The following is a 20647-nucleotide window of genomic DNA, read 5'->3' as shown; positions in this document are numbered from 1 at the left end:
AAAGTTTTCTGAAAGGGCTACAATGTGTTCTTGCTGATTTCTAACGAAAATCTGATTTGTTCTTCTACAATCCTCACTCTATAATCTGATTACTGGTGATATAATCTTGAGCTTCATCTCTTTATTGATTTTATTGAAATATATTGTGATTCTAGCCTATACAAATAGGCTCTAACTAAGAGTATATTTCTTGTACAAACAAAATTGTTTCTTGTTTTGTTATTGACGATTCAAGGTTGTTGAATCGTTGCCTAACGAGAGGGTTGTTCTTGTTAGAGAGGCATCTCCACCTTGAACGGAGAGGGCTACTACACCTGGTAATGAAGTGAAAAGGAAAATCCTCAAAATGGGTTACTTGAGGCAAGGACGTAGGCTGCTAGCTGAAACTTGTAAAAAATCTGGTGTTCAGCTCTTCTTCCCTTACTCTTTAAATTCTTACAAGATATAACCTGCATGTATGATTCCATATTCATTGTGAACTTGCTGAATATTGGTTTTGGTTGTGATTGAATCAAATTACTTTATTGGCTGTATGGTTTGGTTGTTGGATTGAAAATTCAGACAAGCTTAAATTTCTAAATTCTTGAGTGAAAAGTTGAGGTAAAAGGTGTGTGATTGATTATCTGATTGAAGCATAAGTGCTCAAATAATACAAGTTGAATTATTGAAGTTGTATCTTGAGAATATTATTGACTATAATTGAAAATCTAATTGTGATATTTGATCAACTGAATTATTTGAAAGATAATTTTGATTGGTAATTTCCGTTATCATATTCATATATATCTAGGATTGCTATTGTTATAGTACAATCACTGATTAGATTCTTGTGTTTGTGTAATTGTGGTAATCTAAATTAAAAAGATAAAACTAAACTAAAATTCCGCTAATGAATTTTTAATTACCCAATTTACCCCCCCCTCTTGGAAATACATCTTTAATTTCAATTTATTTTTAAAATTGTTAAATTCAAAACAAAATGACACCATTTTGGGATAAACTTTTGCATGCCTTACACGCGCTGGGGCCTACGACCATGTGCTAACTTGATTTTTATATTTTGTTTTTTTTTTTTTAATTTAATTTTAAATTTTTAAAAATAGATATTTTCAATATTTATTTTATTTATTTAATATTCATTATTGTAATATTATTTTACTAATTTTTTAAATTTATGGAAAAAAACAAGGGGGGATCAAACCAAAAAAGGCCAAAAAATTTAGAAGTGTCCAGAAATGGCTGAAAATTGTACAAAATATAAGGTTTTGTCTTAATTTTCATGAAGGATAAAAATACTGTTGAAGCCTTACCATATTATATTGTATTGAATCACTTGATGTAATCAAAAATGACAAAAATAGAGCAGAAAAGCCAAAAAAACAAAAAATGCCCACAAAAAATTCATACAATAAAGTCACATTAACAGGCTTACACATACAATCGTTCAGTATGATTACACCAGGCTCCAAAAGCAGATTTGTTATACAATTGACAACCCACCTACAAAACGTTCCAATAAGATTCAATTTTAATGCAGCATAATTTCAATCCCAACTAACATAACCATAGTGTAAAGATAACAAGGAACTGATCTGCAGTCCTTTTGATCAACTCTAGCTGCAAATACATATACATATGTACAAGATGCTACCTAGGATGAATTACTTTCATTTTTCAAGCACTAGATTCCTGCCAAAGAGATATATTGACTGTCATTAAACCCTTTGATTGAAATCCAAGAAGGTGGGTTGGGGATGCCCGTTGACAGCCTGGTTGTTGGGGGATGACTGAGGCACATGAAGCTGCTGTTGCTGAGTTTGTTGGCCACTGAAGTATGCCTGTGGGTGGTGGGAAGAATATTGAGGTGGCAGCCCTCTGCTAAAGCTGTTCCCATTGACAGCCTGCGTTTGACCTGTTGCTATCTTGAGTCGCTGCACTTCCTCCCTCAGTGCTTCATTAAGCGCTGCAGACAGAACAGTAAATAAGAAATAATAATACAAAGGATCCTTCAAGACAAAAATTAAAGACAAAAACAAAATTAAAGAAAGGGTTAAACTTGAACTCCATTTGTCCCACTTTCCTTCATTAGTTTCCCCATTGTTAAGATGAGATATGTCGATCACCATCTCACACCAAATTAAAAAAGAAAAAAAAAAACTAACCATGACTCGAGGAAGAGGGATCAAAAAATTATCAAAGATGTTTTCTCTTAAGAATTTGGTTCCAAGTCCTCGCCTGCCTTGGATTGATTTTTGAGAAGTCAATAGTCCAGGGAAGAAAAGGATTTGTTAGAAATCACCCAGCATAAAAGTTGAAAAGTAATCAAACTGAAACCATTTATGGAGACATTTGAAAGCCAAATAGAAATGAAAGCCCTGTAGTCAAATTAAATCATTTTGCTCTTCCATTTCCAGATATGTGTTTAATATAAGATTCGTTTTTGAAAATTTAAGAGATGGTATTTCAGATTTTTATGAAAATTTTTCTACGGTGTTTCCATGACTTCTCAAAAACCAATGTGTATACACTTGCATTTTCAACAAGAAAGGATGGCATCATTTCATTTCCATGTGATTCTTAATGGTCCATATGAAAATATCACGGCTACCATCTCTAAGATGTGCTTGCTGCTCCATAGCTTGTAACCGTAGTTTGAGTTCCTTATTTTCAACCGTCAACCCAGTTGTGTCTCGCTGCATCACAAGGAAAAAAAAATGAAGTGTCAGGTTCACTTTCTTCATATTATTTTATTTTTTCCTTCTATTTGAATCTCATTTTTTTTTCTTCTTTGATGAACTAAAAGCAATACAGTAGCAACGTTGGGTAACATTGTGTACCAGCAAGCCTAAAATACCTAGTGTGTGCACTGCAATGCACTATAAAATAGCATTTCAGAATCCTACATATATAATAACTCCTACGTGTCCTCTACTTCTTGAAGAAAGAATACAGAAAAGTAAATAGAAAAGAAATCTTCACATGAAAGCAACTTAGAAAATCTAGAACCATCATCATACTTCATTATTGATTGCTGATTTGTAAAACAAAAGCACACTAAAGACATTGAAAAACATCAAATAAAAAGGAATACAGGATACTGGATGAGGAAACTCAACGATGCCTATGATATTCATTGAACATACCAATGTAACAATCATATAGTTGCCTCCCTCCCTTGCGAGGCATCCCAGTAAGGGAAGGGATATAAGATGAGATGCGGTACCTTCCATTGTGTAGCTGAAGCTCTAACATAGGCTTCCAATGGAAGAGGCAAACAAAAAATCATATAGTTGCCTTGCATCAAGAACAATTCCTCTGTTCAAACATTATAGAATGTATTCACATCTTATTGCCCAATAAATTCTTGAATAGTCAACAGAAAACCCATAACAAAAAGGCAGCCCTAAATTTGAACACCAATACAAAAATAGATCCATTGCAAACCAGCATTGCCACTTAGTCATACATCAATAAGCATCTGATTTGACAACTCTCATTAAGAGACACCTTTTATAAAATGCACCAAAAAGGTTCACCAAGAGCTTTCCTTTTCTTTGCACATTTTTCAATGCCGATATGCATTCCCAAAGTCTCTTCCAAGTGAAGGAAGCAGTTTTGTTAAGCTTTGGTTTTCCTAATTGCATTCCAAGGGATGCTCCCATCCCCACTCATTTTGCCTACCCACTTATTTCAAGCCACCAAAGTATAGGGCCTCTTATCGCATTTCTCATATGATCAAAGTACCAAATCAAGAGATTTATTGATCTGAATCAGCCTAATTGCCACCATACAATCAAATTGACCAAATTTCTTCCTCCGAACAAACCTGCTCAAATAAGACCACACCTATGTCAAACACTGTAAGATCCATTGTACCACTGACACAAGTACCATCACCCATTTTTGCTTTTGTCAAGTTCTTCTCTATCAAAACAACAAACCTCCTACCCTCATCTTCCCATCTCAAATTGAAGGATTTCCCTTCTGTTAATGGTTATTTAGTCATTTAGCATTATCATTAATTGTTAGAGTTGGGTTGTAATAAGTGTAAGTTAGTAAGGGTATTATGGTCATTCATATTGTACTTGATATATATTATAAATAGATGGAGAGACCTATCATTGAATTTAGGTCTTCCATTATACCCAATTATTCAACATGGTATCAGAGCATGATTCTAAAACCTAAACCATAAATGTTACCACCACCATCAAACCAAAGCCTGACACCCAAAATCTGTTGCATGTCTATCATCATAGAAGATTTTTCAAAGATACTATAACCCTAGAAAACAATCAGCAGCAGCAGCAACAGAAATTCAGACCAATCACTGGAATTTTCTGGGCGACACTTCCAGTTCGAGAACATCAAATCCACCATAGATTTGTCAAATCCAACATCAGTCACCCACAGACACTGCTGATCTGCCCCCCACTGAAATCCAACCTCCATGCAGTGTCCCACGCGCCCTCACACTCCGACTGAAGGCTACAAGGGCCGACCCCACACGCCAGTGCTTGAAGCCACTTTCAGGCATGTTTTTGACCTGAAATGATCCAGCAGTTATCCAATCTCTCTATTAACATGTTTTTGGAGTTTTTTGTTATGTTTTTTTGCCCAAAGATCTCACCTTTTTTAATTGCTCAAGTGTGGCCCCCTAGGAATGGTTGCTTGATGCTTCATGAAGCAGTTCATCAATGGTTATTGAGTTTATTGGGTCTGAAACAGTGGGATACGCTGTGTTTTTTGATTCAATGATCTAATTCCTTCCATATATCAAAATATCAAGCTGTTGGACATGTGTTTTGCTGAAAGATCCAACCTTTGTTTAACCATGCACTCGTGGTAATTCGTCATTGTTGTTCGGGGTTAGTAATAGTCATTTGTGACTTTCTTGAAGCAGTGACAGTGCTCATAAGCTGTTTTTTTGTGAGGCTACAGCAGTGTTATATAAGTTAGTTGGCGCTTTCTCCATGGTAGTTTCAGTGGTTCACTTCTCCAATTGTTTCAATGCTGAGAGTTGCTTTCTTGGGGCTGTGTTTGAGTTTCTTGTGCTGTGGAAGTCTTGTATTGATTTATTTGTGACTTGTTAATGGTTGGTCACCTTGTTTTTGGTTGTTCCGATTGTTCCAACAATTAATCTTATGGTCATTGGTCTGAGTTTGTGAATGTTGGGATGGAGTTTGCAAATCCCAAAAGTATGGTTCCTTCATTAATCACTTGTTTCAGTGAACCGCATACTCTAACTATATTAGAGGAGTATTCAAGGTTTCTACAGTATCAGTCGTCTCAACAAGCATCTTCTCACATTACGTTTTTTGCCCAAAAAGGAAATCCTAAAATTTGTATGTCATCTGGTATCCTTCCTACTAATCCTTGGGTTATTGATTTTGCTACTACTGACCATATAACAGGTGCAACCAACTTCTTTTCTTATCTCCAATATCCTAAAAATCTACCTCAAGTTACCCTTGTTGATGAGTCCACTATTGCTGTTAAGGGGATAGGAACAGTAAATCCTACTCCTTCCATGTCTCTTTCTTCCACTTTATACGTTCCTAAATCTCCTTTCGATCCCATGTCAGTTAGTAAGCTTACATAAGTCACTAAATAGTTCTATCACATTCTTTCCTAATTTTGTGGTTATTCAGATCTGAAGACAGAAAGACAATTGGCACAGGACGTGAGGCTCATAGACTTTACTAGTTTGAGTCACCTTCTCCACCCATTCCCTGCACAGTTGCAGCTACACCACTTCAAATCCTTTGTCACCTTGGTCATCCATCCCTAGACAAGTTGAAACAGCCAGTTCCTACATTAAGTTCTTTGTCTAATCTTTAGTGTGAGTCTTGTCAATTGGGCAAGCATCATTGTGCTCCCTTTGCTTCCCGAGTTGACAAACAAGTGGTTAGTCCTTTCATGCTAGTCCATTCCAATATTTGGGGTACTAGTCGTGTCATATCAAAGTTGAGGTTTCGGTACTTTGTTACATTTGCTAATGACTACTCTAGGATGACTTGGTTATATTTAATGAAAGATCGTTCTGAGTTGTTTGATATCTTTTGTACCTTTTGTTCCCAAATAAGGACTCAATTTGAAATGCCAATTAGGATACTTCGTAGTCATAATGTTAACGAGTACTTCATTACCCAATTCAGTTTTTATGACTAGCTCTGGTATGATCCATCAATCCTCTCGTGCCCATACTCCACAACAAAATGGGATTGTAGAGGGAAAAAACATACATATTCTTGAAGTCATTCGCACCCTATTGTATCATATAAATGTTCCCAAAGTTTTTTGGAGTGATGTTGTGCTCATAGCTTGCTCCCTCATCAATAAAATGCCATTTTCTGTCCTAGGCAACAAAATCCCATAATTAGTTATCTTCCCTAAGGCTCTTTTGTTCTCCCTTCCTCCTTATATATTCGATTGTGTCCTTTGTCCATCAAATAACTCCAGGAATTGATAAGTTGGATCCTCGTGCTATCAAATGTATCTTTTTGGGCTATTCCTATACTCAAAAAGGATATCGATGTTATAATCCTACTTTACATCGATTTTTGGTCTCTACTGATGTCACTTTCTTTGAGTCTACACCAAACTACTTTGATTACTTGAGTTCTATTGACCTTAATGAGTCTCTTCCGCTGCCTTGCTTTCCAGATCCAAACCTAGCATCTATGCCCAATCCCCCTACATCTTCATCCAGTTTAAGTCCTTCTCATCATTTGCATCATACCAATTTGTAGGTATACACACAACGAATCAAGGGGGAAGCGCCCCCTTTAGCTTCTACTACTATGCCTCTAGTCTCGTTGTTGGATGATCTAATTTTCCCATGATGTTGATCCTCCTATAGCTATTCGAAAAGGTAAACGCACTTGTACCCAACAGCTGATCTCTAATTTTGTTTGTTATGATTTCTTGTCACCCTCTCATTACTGTTTTTCTAGTACTTTGTCTTTCGTTGCACTTCCAAAATCTAATCCTGAAGTCCAATCCCATTCTGGGTGGAGGACAGCAATGGTTTAAGAGATGTGTGCACTACATGATAATGAAACTTGGGATTTAGTACCTCTTCCGATCCTGATAAGTTTGTGATTGATTGTCGCTGGGTGTACACTATGAAAGTCAATCATGATGGTTCTGTGGCTCATTTGAAGGCCCACCTTGCTGCTAAAGGGTATACTCAAGTGTGTGGTTTGGATTGTTCAAACACATTCTCTCTAGTTGCTAAACTTGCCTGAGTATGTTTGTTCATTTCTTTAACCACCACTTGTCATTAACTTCTACATCAGTTAGATGTGAAGAATGTTTTTCTATATGGTGATCTTCATGAGGCGATATATATGGAGCAACCACTTGGGTTTGTTGCTTAGGGGGAATCAAGCTTAGTATGTCGACATAAGAAATCATTGTATGGATTAAAACAATCTCCAAGGGCATGGTTTGGTCGTTTTAGTGTTTTAGTACTTGAGTTTGGCCTTCATTGGTGTGCAGTAGATCACTATGTTTTCTTTATCATCATACTCCATCTGGGAGGATTTTGCTTATTGTGCATGTGGAAAACATTGTGATCACTAGTGATGATGATCAATACATCCAAGACCAAAATCTTTTCCTACAGAATAAGTTTCAGATCAAGGACTTGGGACCATTGAAGTGCTTGGGTATAAAAGTTATCGAGATCTCATATAGGAGTTGTATTGTCACAGAGAAAGTATGTTCTTGATCTTTTAGGTGAGACGGGCTGTTGGGATCCAAACCTGTTAATACACCCACAGATCTCAATAGCAAGTTAGTGCAAGACATGGGTGATCTGTTGTCTAACCCAATCGGTATAGGACACTTGTTGGAAAGTTGAATTATCTCACAGTCACCCAACTAGATATATCCTTCGCAACAAGTGTTGTGACTCAGTTTCTCGATTCCCCGAGAACAAGTCACCGAGATGCAGTAATTCGCATTTTGAGATATCTCAAAGGTGCGCTAGGGAGGGTCTTTTATATCAGGATCGGGATCACACTCATATTCAGGGATATACAAATGCAGATTGGGCCAAATCACCTTCCAACTGAAGATCCACAACCGGGTATTGCATCTTTATCGGTGATAATTTTGTGTCTTGGAAAAGTAACAAACAAATCATGGTGGCCAGGTCGAGAGCTAAGTCAAAATACAGGGCTATGGCGCGCACTACATGTGAACTTGTTTGGCTGAAGAACATGTTGAAAGAACTAGGTTTTCCACATTTTTAGCCTACGGAGTTGAAGTGTGATAATCGGGCTGCTATTCATATTGCCTCCATCCCTATCTTCCATGAGCAGGCAAAGCACATTTAAGTTGATTGTCATTTTATGTGAGAGAAACTTGTAAGGAAGCTTATTACAACAACTCATGTGAAGTCCAAGTTTCAACTTGCTGATTTGTTCACTAAAGCCTTGGAAGGTGCTCATGTGAAATTCATTTGTAACAAGCTAGGAACATATGATATATATGCTCTAGCTTGAGGGGGAGCGTTAATAGTTATTTAGTTGTTTAGCATTCTTATTAATTGTTAAGAGTTAGATTGTAATAATTGTAAGTTAGTAAGGGTATTATGGTCATTCTTATTGTACTTGTTATAAATAGAGGGAGAAACCTATCATTGAGTTTAGGTCTTCCATTTTACCCAATTATTCAACACCTTCTATCTGTAATCACCAAAGATTTTCCAGTTCAGTTTAGTTAAATTTGATTTTTAAAAATTTTCCACTACTTGGGCTTTCATGGTACCGCCGCCTAACAGTTGAATAAAAAATTCAATAACCTTCAGTGGGCCTAAACCCCAAAGCTCATTAGGCTACATAACAGATGGGTTGAAATGAGGATGGCGTTTGGTATTCATAGGAAGGGATATCTATCACTTCCGTTTGCACAATCAATTTGGGACATTGGGAGATGGGAATACTGCAAGGGGAGAGGGGAGGCTGGCTAGGCGATCAGCAGGTGTGCAGGCTGAACTTGTCCACATGAGTTCAATTTTCACCTTGTGAGAAGCTTTTACGGAGATCATCCCACACAGATGTGGTTGTTCAATGAAACATCAAATTCGTAACAATTAGTGACTCCACTATTCCACAGCCACATGTGAAAAAAAAAAAAAGGCATCCACGGGCCATAAGGCTCCACGTTTTGCAGGGGGGAGAGTCATCAAATTGTATGCAACCGTACCCCTGCTTTTATGGAATCCTTTCACCCAATCCTTTCAGAATCCTTGGAATTTGGAGATGGAGAAGATCGAAGATACTTGGACTTTTCTTTGGCATTGATATACACACGCACTGCCTGAGACCACAAGTAGTTAGAGAATCCAACCAATTTGACAGCTGTGATAAACAGTATCAACTGAAGCTCTCTCTGTATAGCCCATCAAAACCACCCCCTGTACCCAGTACACTACAATCAGCCCACACCGCTATCCATAATGAACAACGCAGCAACAATGCTGAATTAAGCAGCACACAGTAGCACAGAGTGGTAGCTGAGACCTTACAAGGTCCAGAACTACAAGAGGCAGCTATGATCACACAACTGAAGTCAAAATATTCTAGGAGGAATTACTTGAGCAACAAACAAGGCTGACCACAACAAAGCACCACAAGCACTTAATAAAAAACCTGCCAGCAGCTACAGGCATTATGGTTGGCAGCAACTAGAAGCCAGTGCGAGCAAGATCAGGAGATAGTCATTGAGCACCAAGCAGAACCAACCATAAATGGATACAGGATTGCAAGCAATTAACCACAGACGCAGCATCAAAACAGCATCATCATGCCACAATTATCCATCAGAACAGAACCAATTAGAGAAAGATAAGAAAAGTTAAGAAAAAACAGTATGTCCAAGATCAACTCAGATAAATCAGATTTTAAGGAGATTGATGCTGTGTTGTAAACTAAGAGATGGAAAAGAGAAGAGAAAATCTGGCAGAAGCCTTATGTACATCTCCAGGTCTGCTATTTTATATATTAATAATAAAAAAAAATGAAAGACAAAAATGCCGCCACTTACACCATGTTGTTACTAAAATAGACTATTCTCTTCTAACAATAGGCTCGAAGTCTTTATCTCTATTAAGTTTTTAAGCCAGAAGAATGTTATCCTGAATTTTCCTTCCCTTTATAAAAATAGTTTGATTATTATCAATGAAGAAGGTCCACAAGATAGTAATTTATTTGCCATAATTTTTAAAATAATAATAGAAAAGATTAAAACAAAGAAAATGTCTAAAGTTCAAAAATAAGGGAGGGATTCTTGATTTTTAAAAGCAGAGTCAGAAGAACAGCATTTGTTTGTTCAAGAAACAGTCACTGAAAAAAGAGTAACAGTTCTTGACCACAACATCCTTCCCAACAATACACCATTAAACTCTAAAGAATTCAGCATTGGAACAATAGGAGCTTAATCAGAGAAAATAGAATAAGTAACCTTCCTGATTTTATCCTCTCACCACAAAGGTATACCAAGCACTTTCTTATTAAAATTAGTCCGACAGAAATTCAAAATGGTCACTAGAATAGTGAATGCTATGGCGGCAAAATTACAAGTTTGCACAACCAAGAAGTAATTTGTATAGACTCACTGCTTCAAGCTTATGATGCTCATGAGAATCAAGCATCTTACCCTCCTTATCATAAAGGAACAATAAAATTCCAGATTCTTGAAGCATAGACAATAAGTGAGAGAGAGAGAGAGAGAGAGAGAGAGAGAGAGAGAGTTTTAGTTTTGATCACCCAGACTAATTAATTCTAGATTTTGCTTAAGAACAGCTTCCTCAGCATTAAAAAGCTCTAAGTAATTCTTAGCTTTTTCATTCGATAAAACTCATTTATTCCCCAAAGATCAAGTTGAGCTTGCATCATATCAATCTTAGCATCAGCCAAATGTTCATTAATATAAGAGGAAAAAGATCCTTAATCCCTTCTTAAGAAACTTTAGTTTGCTGCTAGAACAAACAGTTGAGATCCCTTAATAATTGAGTTGTAGACTTTCTTAACAAACGAATATAAGTTTGGATGGTCCACCCAACAATTAAGAAATTCAAAAGGAAAATTCATACCCCAGCCTTAAGCTCTCATAGGTATCAAGGCAAGACAGTGATAAGAAATAGGAGAAAGATATTCAATAGTAAAAGACTAAAATAAAATTCCAAGAAGGATTTGTTAAAACCCTATCATGTCAAACAATAAACCCATCTTCTCTGTTGAAGAACTGGGTAAATTGGAAGCCCTAATCACAATGATAGGCCTCTCCCTCCATTTATAACATGTGCTAAGTACATTGCAGTGACCATATTACCCTTACTCAAGCATTAACTCACGCTCCTTAAGACAGTAATAACACAGGGAAATAGAATAGAAAGAAAACAGGGAAGAAAAGAGAAAAGTGAATTAAAGGAGAAAATTAGAAAGAAGAGAAACCAAATTAAAAAGAGAGAATTGAGGGAGAAGGCATAGAATAAAGAAGAGAAAAGGAGAAGACAGAAGAAGGGAGAAAAGAAGAAAGCAAGAGAAGAAGTAGAAGCTCAGAATCAGAGAGAGAGAGAGAGAGAGAGAGAGAGAGAGAAAGATCAGAAGGAGAAGGGAAGGAGGAGTGAGGAGGAAGAACAGAGAAACAGATAAATAACAGGAAGACAGATCAGAAATAGATAGAAATGAAGAAGGAATATGTAGAGAAGAATGAGAAGAAGAGCAAAAGGGGAAGATGGGAGGATCAAAAATGGAAGAATGGTGTGATCGTGCTTGGGCTCTGATACCAACTGACACAGGACAGCATAATGGAATTACAGCCAACAAGTAATTCGGGAGAGAGGAGAGAGGAGAGGGGGGAATAATGCGTTCAATTTATATTAAATTCATCAAAAAACCACCTCTTTACAGGGCTTTCACAAACTATTTATAAGAAAGCTTATAATACAATAAATTACATATACACCCCTAATGACATCTGAAATTACAAAAGAACCCCTAAAATACACAAATATACAAACAAACCCCCAAATAACATAAGCCTAATTAATTACCCTAAATCTACTAGACTGAAATCCAATCGGCTTCCAATGAGGGTCCATCCACAGCACTGCTTGTATTACATCAAAAAGTGTTTGAAATAAATTTTGAGAAGGCTTATGACCGGGCAATTTGACCTTTTGAGATGGTGTTCCACTTAGGAAGGGGTTTGGGGCAAGATAGAGAGGGTAGAGTATGGGATGTATTTCTACTACTTCCTTTTTGGTTATCAATAATGGAAAACCAAAGGCTTGGATTTTGGGCTCTAAAAGGCCGAGACATGTGGGTCCATTGCAGCTTTTTTTTTTTGTGGTTTTTCTGGGCTACAGATGCGTTGAGCAGGATGATTGAGAGGAAGGCTGATACAGGTTATGTTGAGTATTAGAGCAGGAAGGGAGGCAATAGTTGTTTCACACTTACAATCAATGAAACTATTCTCTTTTTGTCAGAAGATAGATCCTCCTTTTGTAATATTTCAGTATCCTCCAAGTCTCGAGTTTTTGTTTCACGTCTTACGGTTAATCTTGTTGAGTGTTGTTTAGAGGCTCATAATTTGAGCCTGGAGGTGACCTCTAGTTTTGCTTCCCTTGATGGTCATGTGGCATTAGATTGGACTTTGACCTATTTAGGAGCCCCTTTAGACGACAACTCCCATTTGGTGAGGTTTTGGCATTCTATGGCGACTAAAGGTTTTTAAGCAACTCAATTGGTGAGCAGGTGGTCTTTCTCTTTTGGGGACATATAACGCTTATTCAGGCCTAAATAAGAGCAACACATCCTTTCAAGATATTTAGAAATTTAAAAAAAAAAAAAAAAACTCCTCTCCACCCATACAACCTCCTAGAAACCCTCCCATAAGCAAAGTCCCAAAAAGAAGCAATGGAGTACCACCTAAGGGGACACCTAAGTAAGATATAGGCCAACATAAATCATGACAACCTGCAATCCTAGCAAAGGAAGAAAGAGTGAGATTGAAAAATCCTTATGAACCCACATTAAAACCCTCCACAAGTTCTCTATCAAGTCATCCCTTAATAATTCTACTCAGAAGATAAGTCAAAATTTTGAGATAAAAAGGGATAATGGATCTGCTTGTCTAACACCCCTCGACGCTTTAAACCGAGACTTGGCCACTTCATTAACTAAATTTGAAAAAATCATGCAGAAGAGACACCCTCTAATCCACCCTGCACCTCATCCCGAAACCCTTCCATCCAAATATTTAATCCACCAAAACCCAAACTAACACAATTATAACTTCTTGTTTTTTTCAAATCCAATTGCAAAACAGTACCTATCCTTCCTCTTGTAATAGCATCTTCCACAACTTCATTTGCCACCAATGTGGCACTAATATCTATTGATCCCCAATGAAGGCACTCTAACTATGTGCTAATCAAACCTCCAGCCAACCTCTTGGAAAGAATTATGCTGAAAATTTTATGAACACTTGTCACTAATGAAGGCACTTAATTACTTGAAATTTTAATTTTCATAGAGACCTTGAATATCGGGTGGGAATGAGCCTTTATTCTTTGCTTATTTTCTCTTTTTGTCCTTCTTGGAGGTATACTAGAATCTGGAGTCCATTCTTAGATATTTTTTTCGTAAACCTTTTTTGGATCGTTTGATTTGTTTCTCCATGCTTTTCTTTTTGTGGTCATATCAGAGAAAGCTAAAATTATTTATAAAGTCAAGGCTTTTATTTGGTTGGCAGTTGTTAATAGTGTTAAGACCAACAATCTATTGTGGAGTAGGAAGTTTTATAAGGTTCTATCCCTACTTAAGAGTTCATACTATGTGTTATGATAGTGCAAAGAACTGCTCCAACTTTTTCTTGCACTCTTTTGTTGCTTGAAATTTGGGAAACAGATTGTTTGGCATGTTTGGAGAGGCTAGTGTTTGCCTAGATTCATTAGTCTTTCTCAAAAACACATTTTAGAGGTTTTGGAAGTGTGCAGATCATACTGTGTTGCATTTATTGTTTTTAGGAGTATGTGGTCAGAGAGGAATGCCCAGTTTTAATTGTAACTCTTTGGTTTTGTCTTTTCTTTGGGATAAAGTTCATTCCTTTGCTTCTCTTTGGGGCTGTGCTAACTTTTTCTTTTAAAAAAAGAAAATACATTAAGGGGGAAGAATAAAGAGACTACAACCACAGTTAGAGAGGACAAGAAATCCTCAAAAAGAAAAGCAGCAGCCAAAAGAAAGAAGGAAAAAACAAAGAAAATAAAAAAGAACTAACAGAACCTAATTAAGAAAATCCCTCTTTTATTCCCTGCCACTGTAAGTACAGCAAGTTTGCTAATTTCCTCCAGGACCAGACAGCCATAACCCCATCTTATCAAATAGTTGTTGGGCTTCTACATCCTTCCCATTAACTTCCTCCACAGGAAAAAGCAAAATCACATTTGTACATTGCTGCTTTTACCCAATAAATCTTCCTCCAAATTCTCGCACATTCAACAGGTCCCCAAGTAAATCAAATGACTCAAGAAACATACCCATACTGCTCCCAAAATTCATCCAATAACAAACCATCATCATATGTGATGAAATCACTCTCATCCTCCAACAAATTTGCCCCATGCTTTTCCTCCTTACCCTTACCTTTTCAACTAAATCCCTTTTTGGACCATAACATCTTTTACACAAACCCGCAAGAAAGCCAACAAATGAAAGAAAAAAAAATGAGGAATCAAAGAACAAACAACACACAAAACACACAGATTTATGAGGTTCGGCAATTTGCCTATGTCCTTGGAGTCAGATCAAGTCACCAATTCTACTAAGTGATGATAACAAACAAAATGCCCTAGCCCTTAACCTCACTCTCCTCGTGTTCAATAGAACTATGCTCCAACTGAGAATAAGACAATTTATATAAGGATTTAGGGCAACCTTCACAAAACTACATAATTATATAAGTATTCTCTCAACAAAAAAATTTACCGAGATTTTGCTGGGAGGCGTGGTGCACCCCCCTACTCTCCCCCGTGTAGCTGCAAACAAATGTCGCACTCATAATGTTGTCCATGTAATATTCCATGTACTAGAAATCAAGCTCCGCATACAATTACCTCTCGCTTGGAAGTTGATTGACATCCATTGTTGAAGGCCTTGCAACCTGTGACACTAATCATAACTCAAACCGCCATAAATCAACCTTGTCGAACCAAAGTTGAGCGAAAGCTCCACATCTACTTGTCAACCACCTTCCTCAACATGTCTGTGGGATTCTTGCTACTCTCAATCTTCTCTAACATCAGTTTACCATCCTCCAACAATAACTGTATGACATGGTACCTAACTGAACATGCTTTGTTTTTGAATGAAATGCCAAATTCTTTGCAAGGTGAATTGCACTTTGGCTATAACTCTAAAACCTATAATCCACTTGTTCAAAATCCAATTCCTCCATCAATCTTGAAACCAAATAATCTTCTTGCTAGCTTCATTAGTAGCAACATATTCAACCTCTATAGTAGATAATGCAACAACCTTCTGCAGCTTAGAGATCCAACTAACTGTTGTCCCTCCTACAACAAACACATATCCTATAGATCTCCTCTCACTATCTTCGTCACCTGCGTGATTTGAGTCTACACAATCCCACACATCAATCTTAGCTCCCCCAAAACATAAACAATGCCTCGATGTTCCTCTCAAGTACCAAAGAATCCATTTTACTACTTGCCAATGTTCTTTCTCCAAGTTCTTTATAAATGTTAGAGTTTGGTCTGTAATAAGGGTAAGTTAGTAAGGGTATTATGGTCATTCCAATTGTGCTCGACATATATTATAAATAGAGGGCGAGATCTATCATTGAGTTCAGGTCTTCCATTTTACCCAATTATTCAACAATACTAAAGGATGGAAGTGGTAACTACAAGGTGGTAGTCATGTTATTACTTGGCCTGTATGAGTCAGTCACATTATATTAAGCCATAATTAGCCTATAATTAGCCTATCTATTTATGGCATGATTCTTGTATTAACTGTAAATATTTTGTGATTAGCTGTATATTTTAGCTTCCTATTTAGTTAGACAAGATTGATGTAATTGCTGAGATTTAGCCATGTAACTCCCATGTAATTAGCTATCATGTAACTGCCATGTATTAGCTCAAACGTTGCTATATAATGAGAAAAACCCTCACAAATAAGGCATTCAATACAATTATTATGGTATCAGAGCCTAAAACTTGAATTAGGTTTTCTGGGTCAATTTCTTTCGTGATTGGGCTTCAGGAAACTCTGGGCATTAGAGGTTCATTGTGGTGTGAGTTTTGTGGCTATTGGTAGTGTCTAGGCATCATTGTGGCGCTGCCAAGACATTGTTGGGAGAATTTTGTGGCTATCGGTAGTTTCTTGGCATAATTGTGGTGTTGTATAGACATTCTGGTGTGAGTTTGTGGCTGTCTGAGATACCTGGAAGCTATCGGCTTGAATTAGGGTGGCTGGTTGTACTCGATAGACTTGGTTGTACTCAATAGACTGTGTTGCACACGGGTGAGGAGTTTGTGGCTGTTGGTGATACCTGGAGGCTGTTGGCTTGATCTGGGGTGGCTGGTTGTGCTGGACAGATTGTATTGCACACACGGTTGCTTCTCTTTCTAGGGCAGGTAATTGTTTTGGGCTTGTTTTCTTTTTGTTGGGCTGTTTGGGCTTTGCTAGCTGGACTGGTTTTGACCTGCTTCTAGTGTATTAAGCAAGAGGGGTTTTTTTAAGTCAATTGTTTTTAGGCTGTATTGGGCTTTGTGGATTGGGCTGGTTTGTGCTTTGTGCTTTGCTAGTTGGTGTTTTTCGCATTTTCTGTCATGCCTTTTATTGTTGTGTTACAGGCATCATGACTACCAACTCAAATTCTTGCTGTGTGCGCTTCACGGGTAAAAATTATGGTACTTGGGAATTTCAATTCCGCGTATTTGTTATGGGGAAGGAGTTATGGGGCCATATTGATGGTAGTGACCGGCTCCAACTGAGCTTCCTAAATTGGTTCAATGGAAGGTAAAAGATGCTAGAGTAATGTCATGGATCTTAGGATCTATTGATATCTGAGGTCGTACAAGACTGCTAAAAGTATGTGGGATTTTTTTAAAAAAGTTTATAATTGGGACAACATAGCCCGACTTTTTCAATTGGAATATGAGATTGCCAATTACACTCAGGGCGATCTCCCCATTCAAGATTATTTTTCTGGGTTTTAGAACTTATGGGGTGAATTTGCTGACATGGTTTATGCTAAGGTGTCAGCTGCATCTCTCTCTGCTGTTTAGGAAGTTCATGAACAGAGCAAGAGAGATCGGTTTTTGATGAAATTACAGCCTGAATTCAAGGCAAGCCTGAATTCGAGGCAACTCGCTCTAATTTGATGAACTGTGATCCTTCTCCTTCATTGGATGTGTGTTTTGGAGAATTAATTCGGGAGGAGCAACATCTTGCAACAAAAGTCATTTTTCAGCAAGATAAAATGACATCTAATGTCATTGCGTATGCAGCTCATGGGAAAGGCAAGGGTAGGGATATGCGGAAGGTTCAATGCTTCAGTTGCAAGGAGTATGGGCACATTGCTACTCACTGATCAAAGAAATCTTGCAATTACTACAAGAAGTCGGGCCATATTATCAAAGAATGTCCTATTTGTCTGTAGAACCGTCAAGCTCATGCCTATCAGGCTGCAGTTGGTCCTTCTTCTTCTGCTAGTTCTTCTACAGCTAGTGATCAATCTGTCCTTACTCCAAAGATGGTTCAGCAGATGATTATGTCAGCCTTTTCTGCCTTAGGGCTCCAAGGTAATGGTACTACTGCATCTCAATCTTGGCTTGTTGATTCTGCTACATCCAATCATATGACTAGATTGTCCGATACTCTTTGCAATGTTTGCCCTTATCATGGTTCATCCCAGATTCAGATAGCTTATGGGAGTCATTTAGCTATTGAAGAAGTCGGGGATATTAATTCTTCTTTCAGAGATGTTTATGTATCTCCTGAAATTTCTACTAGTCTTATCTCAGTTGGCCAGTTAGTTGATAATAAATGTGATGCTCATTTCTCCCATGATTGTTGTCTTGTGCAGATCAGGTGCTGGGGAAGATACTCGCGAAGGGGCCTAAAGTTGGCAGACTTTTTCCATTGCACTTTTCCATTCCTAGTTTATCTTTGGCTTGTATGACAGTTAATTCTCATAGTGAAATATGGCACAAACGTTTGGGTCATCCGAACTCTGTTGTTTCGTCTCATATGTTAAGTTCTGGTTCGTTAGGCAATAAAGAACATGTTTCTAAAGCTTTATCATTTGATTGTTCGGTATGCAAACTTGGAAAAAGTAAATGCTGCAAAATGCTTTGATATTGTGCATAGTGATGTTTGGGGTATTTCTCCTGTAATTTCTCATGCTCAATACAAATATTTTGTGACATTCATTGATGATTTCAGTTGATATACTTGGGTCTATTTTCTTCGGTCCAAATCTAAGGTATTGTCTGTTTTTCAGATCTTTGTAGCATATATTGAGACCCAGTTTTGTACAGGTATTAAGATTTTGTGGTCTAATTCTAATTCGGGTGGGGAATACATGTCCCACAAGTTTCATGATTTCTTACACCACAAAGGCATTGTGTTTCAACGCTCCTATCCTAATACCCCACAACAAAATGGGGTGGCCGAACGTAAGAACCGACATCTATTGGACATTGTTCGCACCTTATTGCTTGAGTCCTCTGTTCCTTCTAAATTCTAGGTTGAGGCATTATCTACCGCAGTTTACTTAATTAATAGACTGCCCTCTCACGTCTTGAATTTTGATTCTCCTTATTTTCATTTGCATCATTAGCATCCTAGCTATCTTAATTTGCATGCTTTTGGATGTGTTTGTTTTGTTCATTTACCTTCTCATGAACGTCACAAACTTTCTGCTCAATCCGTTAAATGTGTCTTTATGGGTTATAGTATTTCTCAGAAAGGCTATGTTTGCTATGATCCCGGTTCTAACAAATTTTGTACTTCTCGTACTATTGTTTTCTTTGAAAATCAATATTACTTTTCTACCCATGTAGAGCCCTTGCTTGAGCTTAGTGTTCTCCTGTGTTATGATGAATTGCCTCCTCTTCCTGAACGGTTCAAACTTGGAATTGTGTATACTCAACGTCTACCTACTTTGCCCTCTCTCGAGCTTGACTCTACCTCCACATCCGATCCAACGCCGTCTACGCCTCATGAGCCTGACATGGCTCCTGCACCTGGTCCTCGATGCTCTGCACGAGTATCACGCCCTCTTGATTGGTATGGTTTTAATGCTACTTTAACTTCTATTCCCATTCCTACATGCCTTTCTAAGGCTGTAAAACATGAATGTTGGCGGAAAGCGATGGATGAGGAACTTAGGGCTCTCTAAGATAATCTTACATGGGACGTGCTTCCTTGCCCGTCTAATATTAAGGCCATCGGTTGTAAAAGGGTTTACTTGATCAAGCTCTGCTTTGATGGAACTTTAGACCAGTATAAGGCACGGTTGGTTGCCCCTGGGAACAAGCAAGAGTATGGGGTGGACTATGAGGAGACTTTTGCTCCGGTAGCCAAGATGACTACAGTGCATACGGTTATTTCTATTGTTGCTTCACAAGGCTAGCCATTTCATCAAATGGACGTCAAAAACGCATTTCTTCATGGTCATCTCAAAGAGGAAATTTATATGGAGAGAAATTTATATGGCCCTCCCACCTAGTTTTTCCTCCTCTTCTTCACAAGTATGTAAGTTGAAGCGATCTCTCTATGGGCTAAAACAAGCTCCCCGAGCATGGTTTGACAAGTTTCAAACTACCTTGCTTCAATTTTCCTTTCAGCAAAGCCAATATGACTCTTCTTTGTTCTTCTGCTTGTATTGTTCTTCTTCCGGTTTATGTTGATGACATTGTTATCACCGAGACCAATTCTACCTTGATTGATCATTTCTAGCAGCATCTTCACGCTTCTTTTCATATGAAGGATCTTGGTCCTCTTACGTACTTCTTGGGATTGAAGTTCACACTACTCCTTCGGGCATCTTCCTAAATCAACATAAGTATACACAAGATTAAATTACTTTGGCTGGTCTTCAGGATACTTCTTCTGTGGATACTCCTCTAGAAGTTAACACGAAGTATCGTCGTGCAGAGGGTGATCTCCTTTCTGATCCTACTATCTATCGCCAGCTAGTGGGTAGCTTGAACTATTTGACTATTACTTGACTTGATATTTCCTTTGTTGTCCAGTAGTTTAGCCATTTTATGCAGACTCCACGCCATTTACACTTAGCTGCCATTCGTTGTATCATTCGATATCTTCGGGGTCCCCTAGCCGTGGATTGTTCTTTCCTACTAGCTCTCCTCTTCGTCTCGTTGCTTATAGTGATGCTAATTGGGCCAATTGTCCTGATACTCGCCATTCTATCACGGGTTGGTGCCTCTTCCTTGGAGATTCTTTGATTTCTTAGAAGAGTAAAAAGCAGGCTTGTGTTTCGAAATCTTCAACTGAATCTGAATACCATGCGATGTCTACTGCTTGTTCTGAGATTAGATGGCTTCATGCTGAGCTAGGTTTCTCTCAGCCTGATCCCA

The 20647-nt window shown here is 37.9% G+C and overlaps 1 protein-coding gene across 1 annotated transcript in view; it reads right to left on the bottom strand.

Annotated features, from left to right (window-relative positions):
* Positions 1-1387: 1387 nt before the first annotated feature.
* LOC131162023 (transcription factor VIP1) overlaps positions 1388-20647 on the bottom strand; it is a 38281-nt gene continuing 19021 nt past the window's right edge. The window contains exons 3-4 of the mRNA XM_058118119.1: positions 2609-2693; positions 1388-1963 (exon numbers count right to left, since the gene is read on the bottom strand). Of these exons, the coding sequence (XP_057974102.1) occupies positions 1716-1963; positions 2609-2693 (333 nt within the window). The 3' untranslated portion in view covers positions 1388-1715. The remainder of the gene's footprint in view (positions 1964-2608; positions 2694-20647) is intronic.

This window comes from Malania oleifera, chromosome 8 (assembly GCF_029873635.1).
Source record: "Malania oleifera isolate guangnan ecotype guangnan chromosome 8, ASM2987363v1, whole genome shotgun sequence".
Lineage (NCBI taxonomy): Eukaryota > Viridiplantae > Streptophyta > Magnoliopsida > Santalales > Ximeniaceae > Malania > Malania oleifera.
This window is presented reverse-complemented; position numbering and strand designations above follow the sequence as displayed.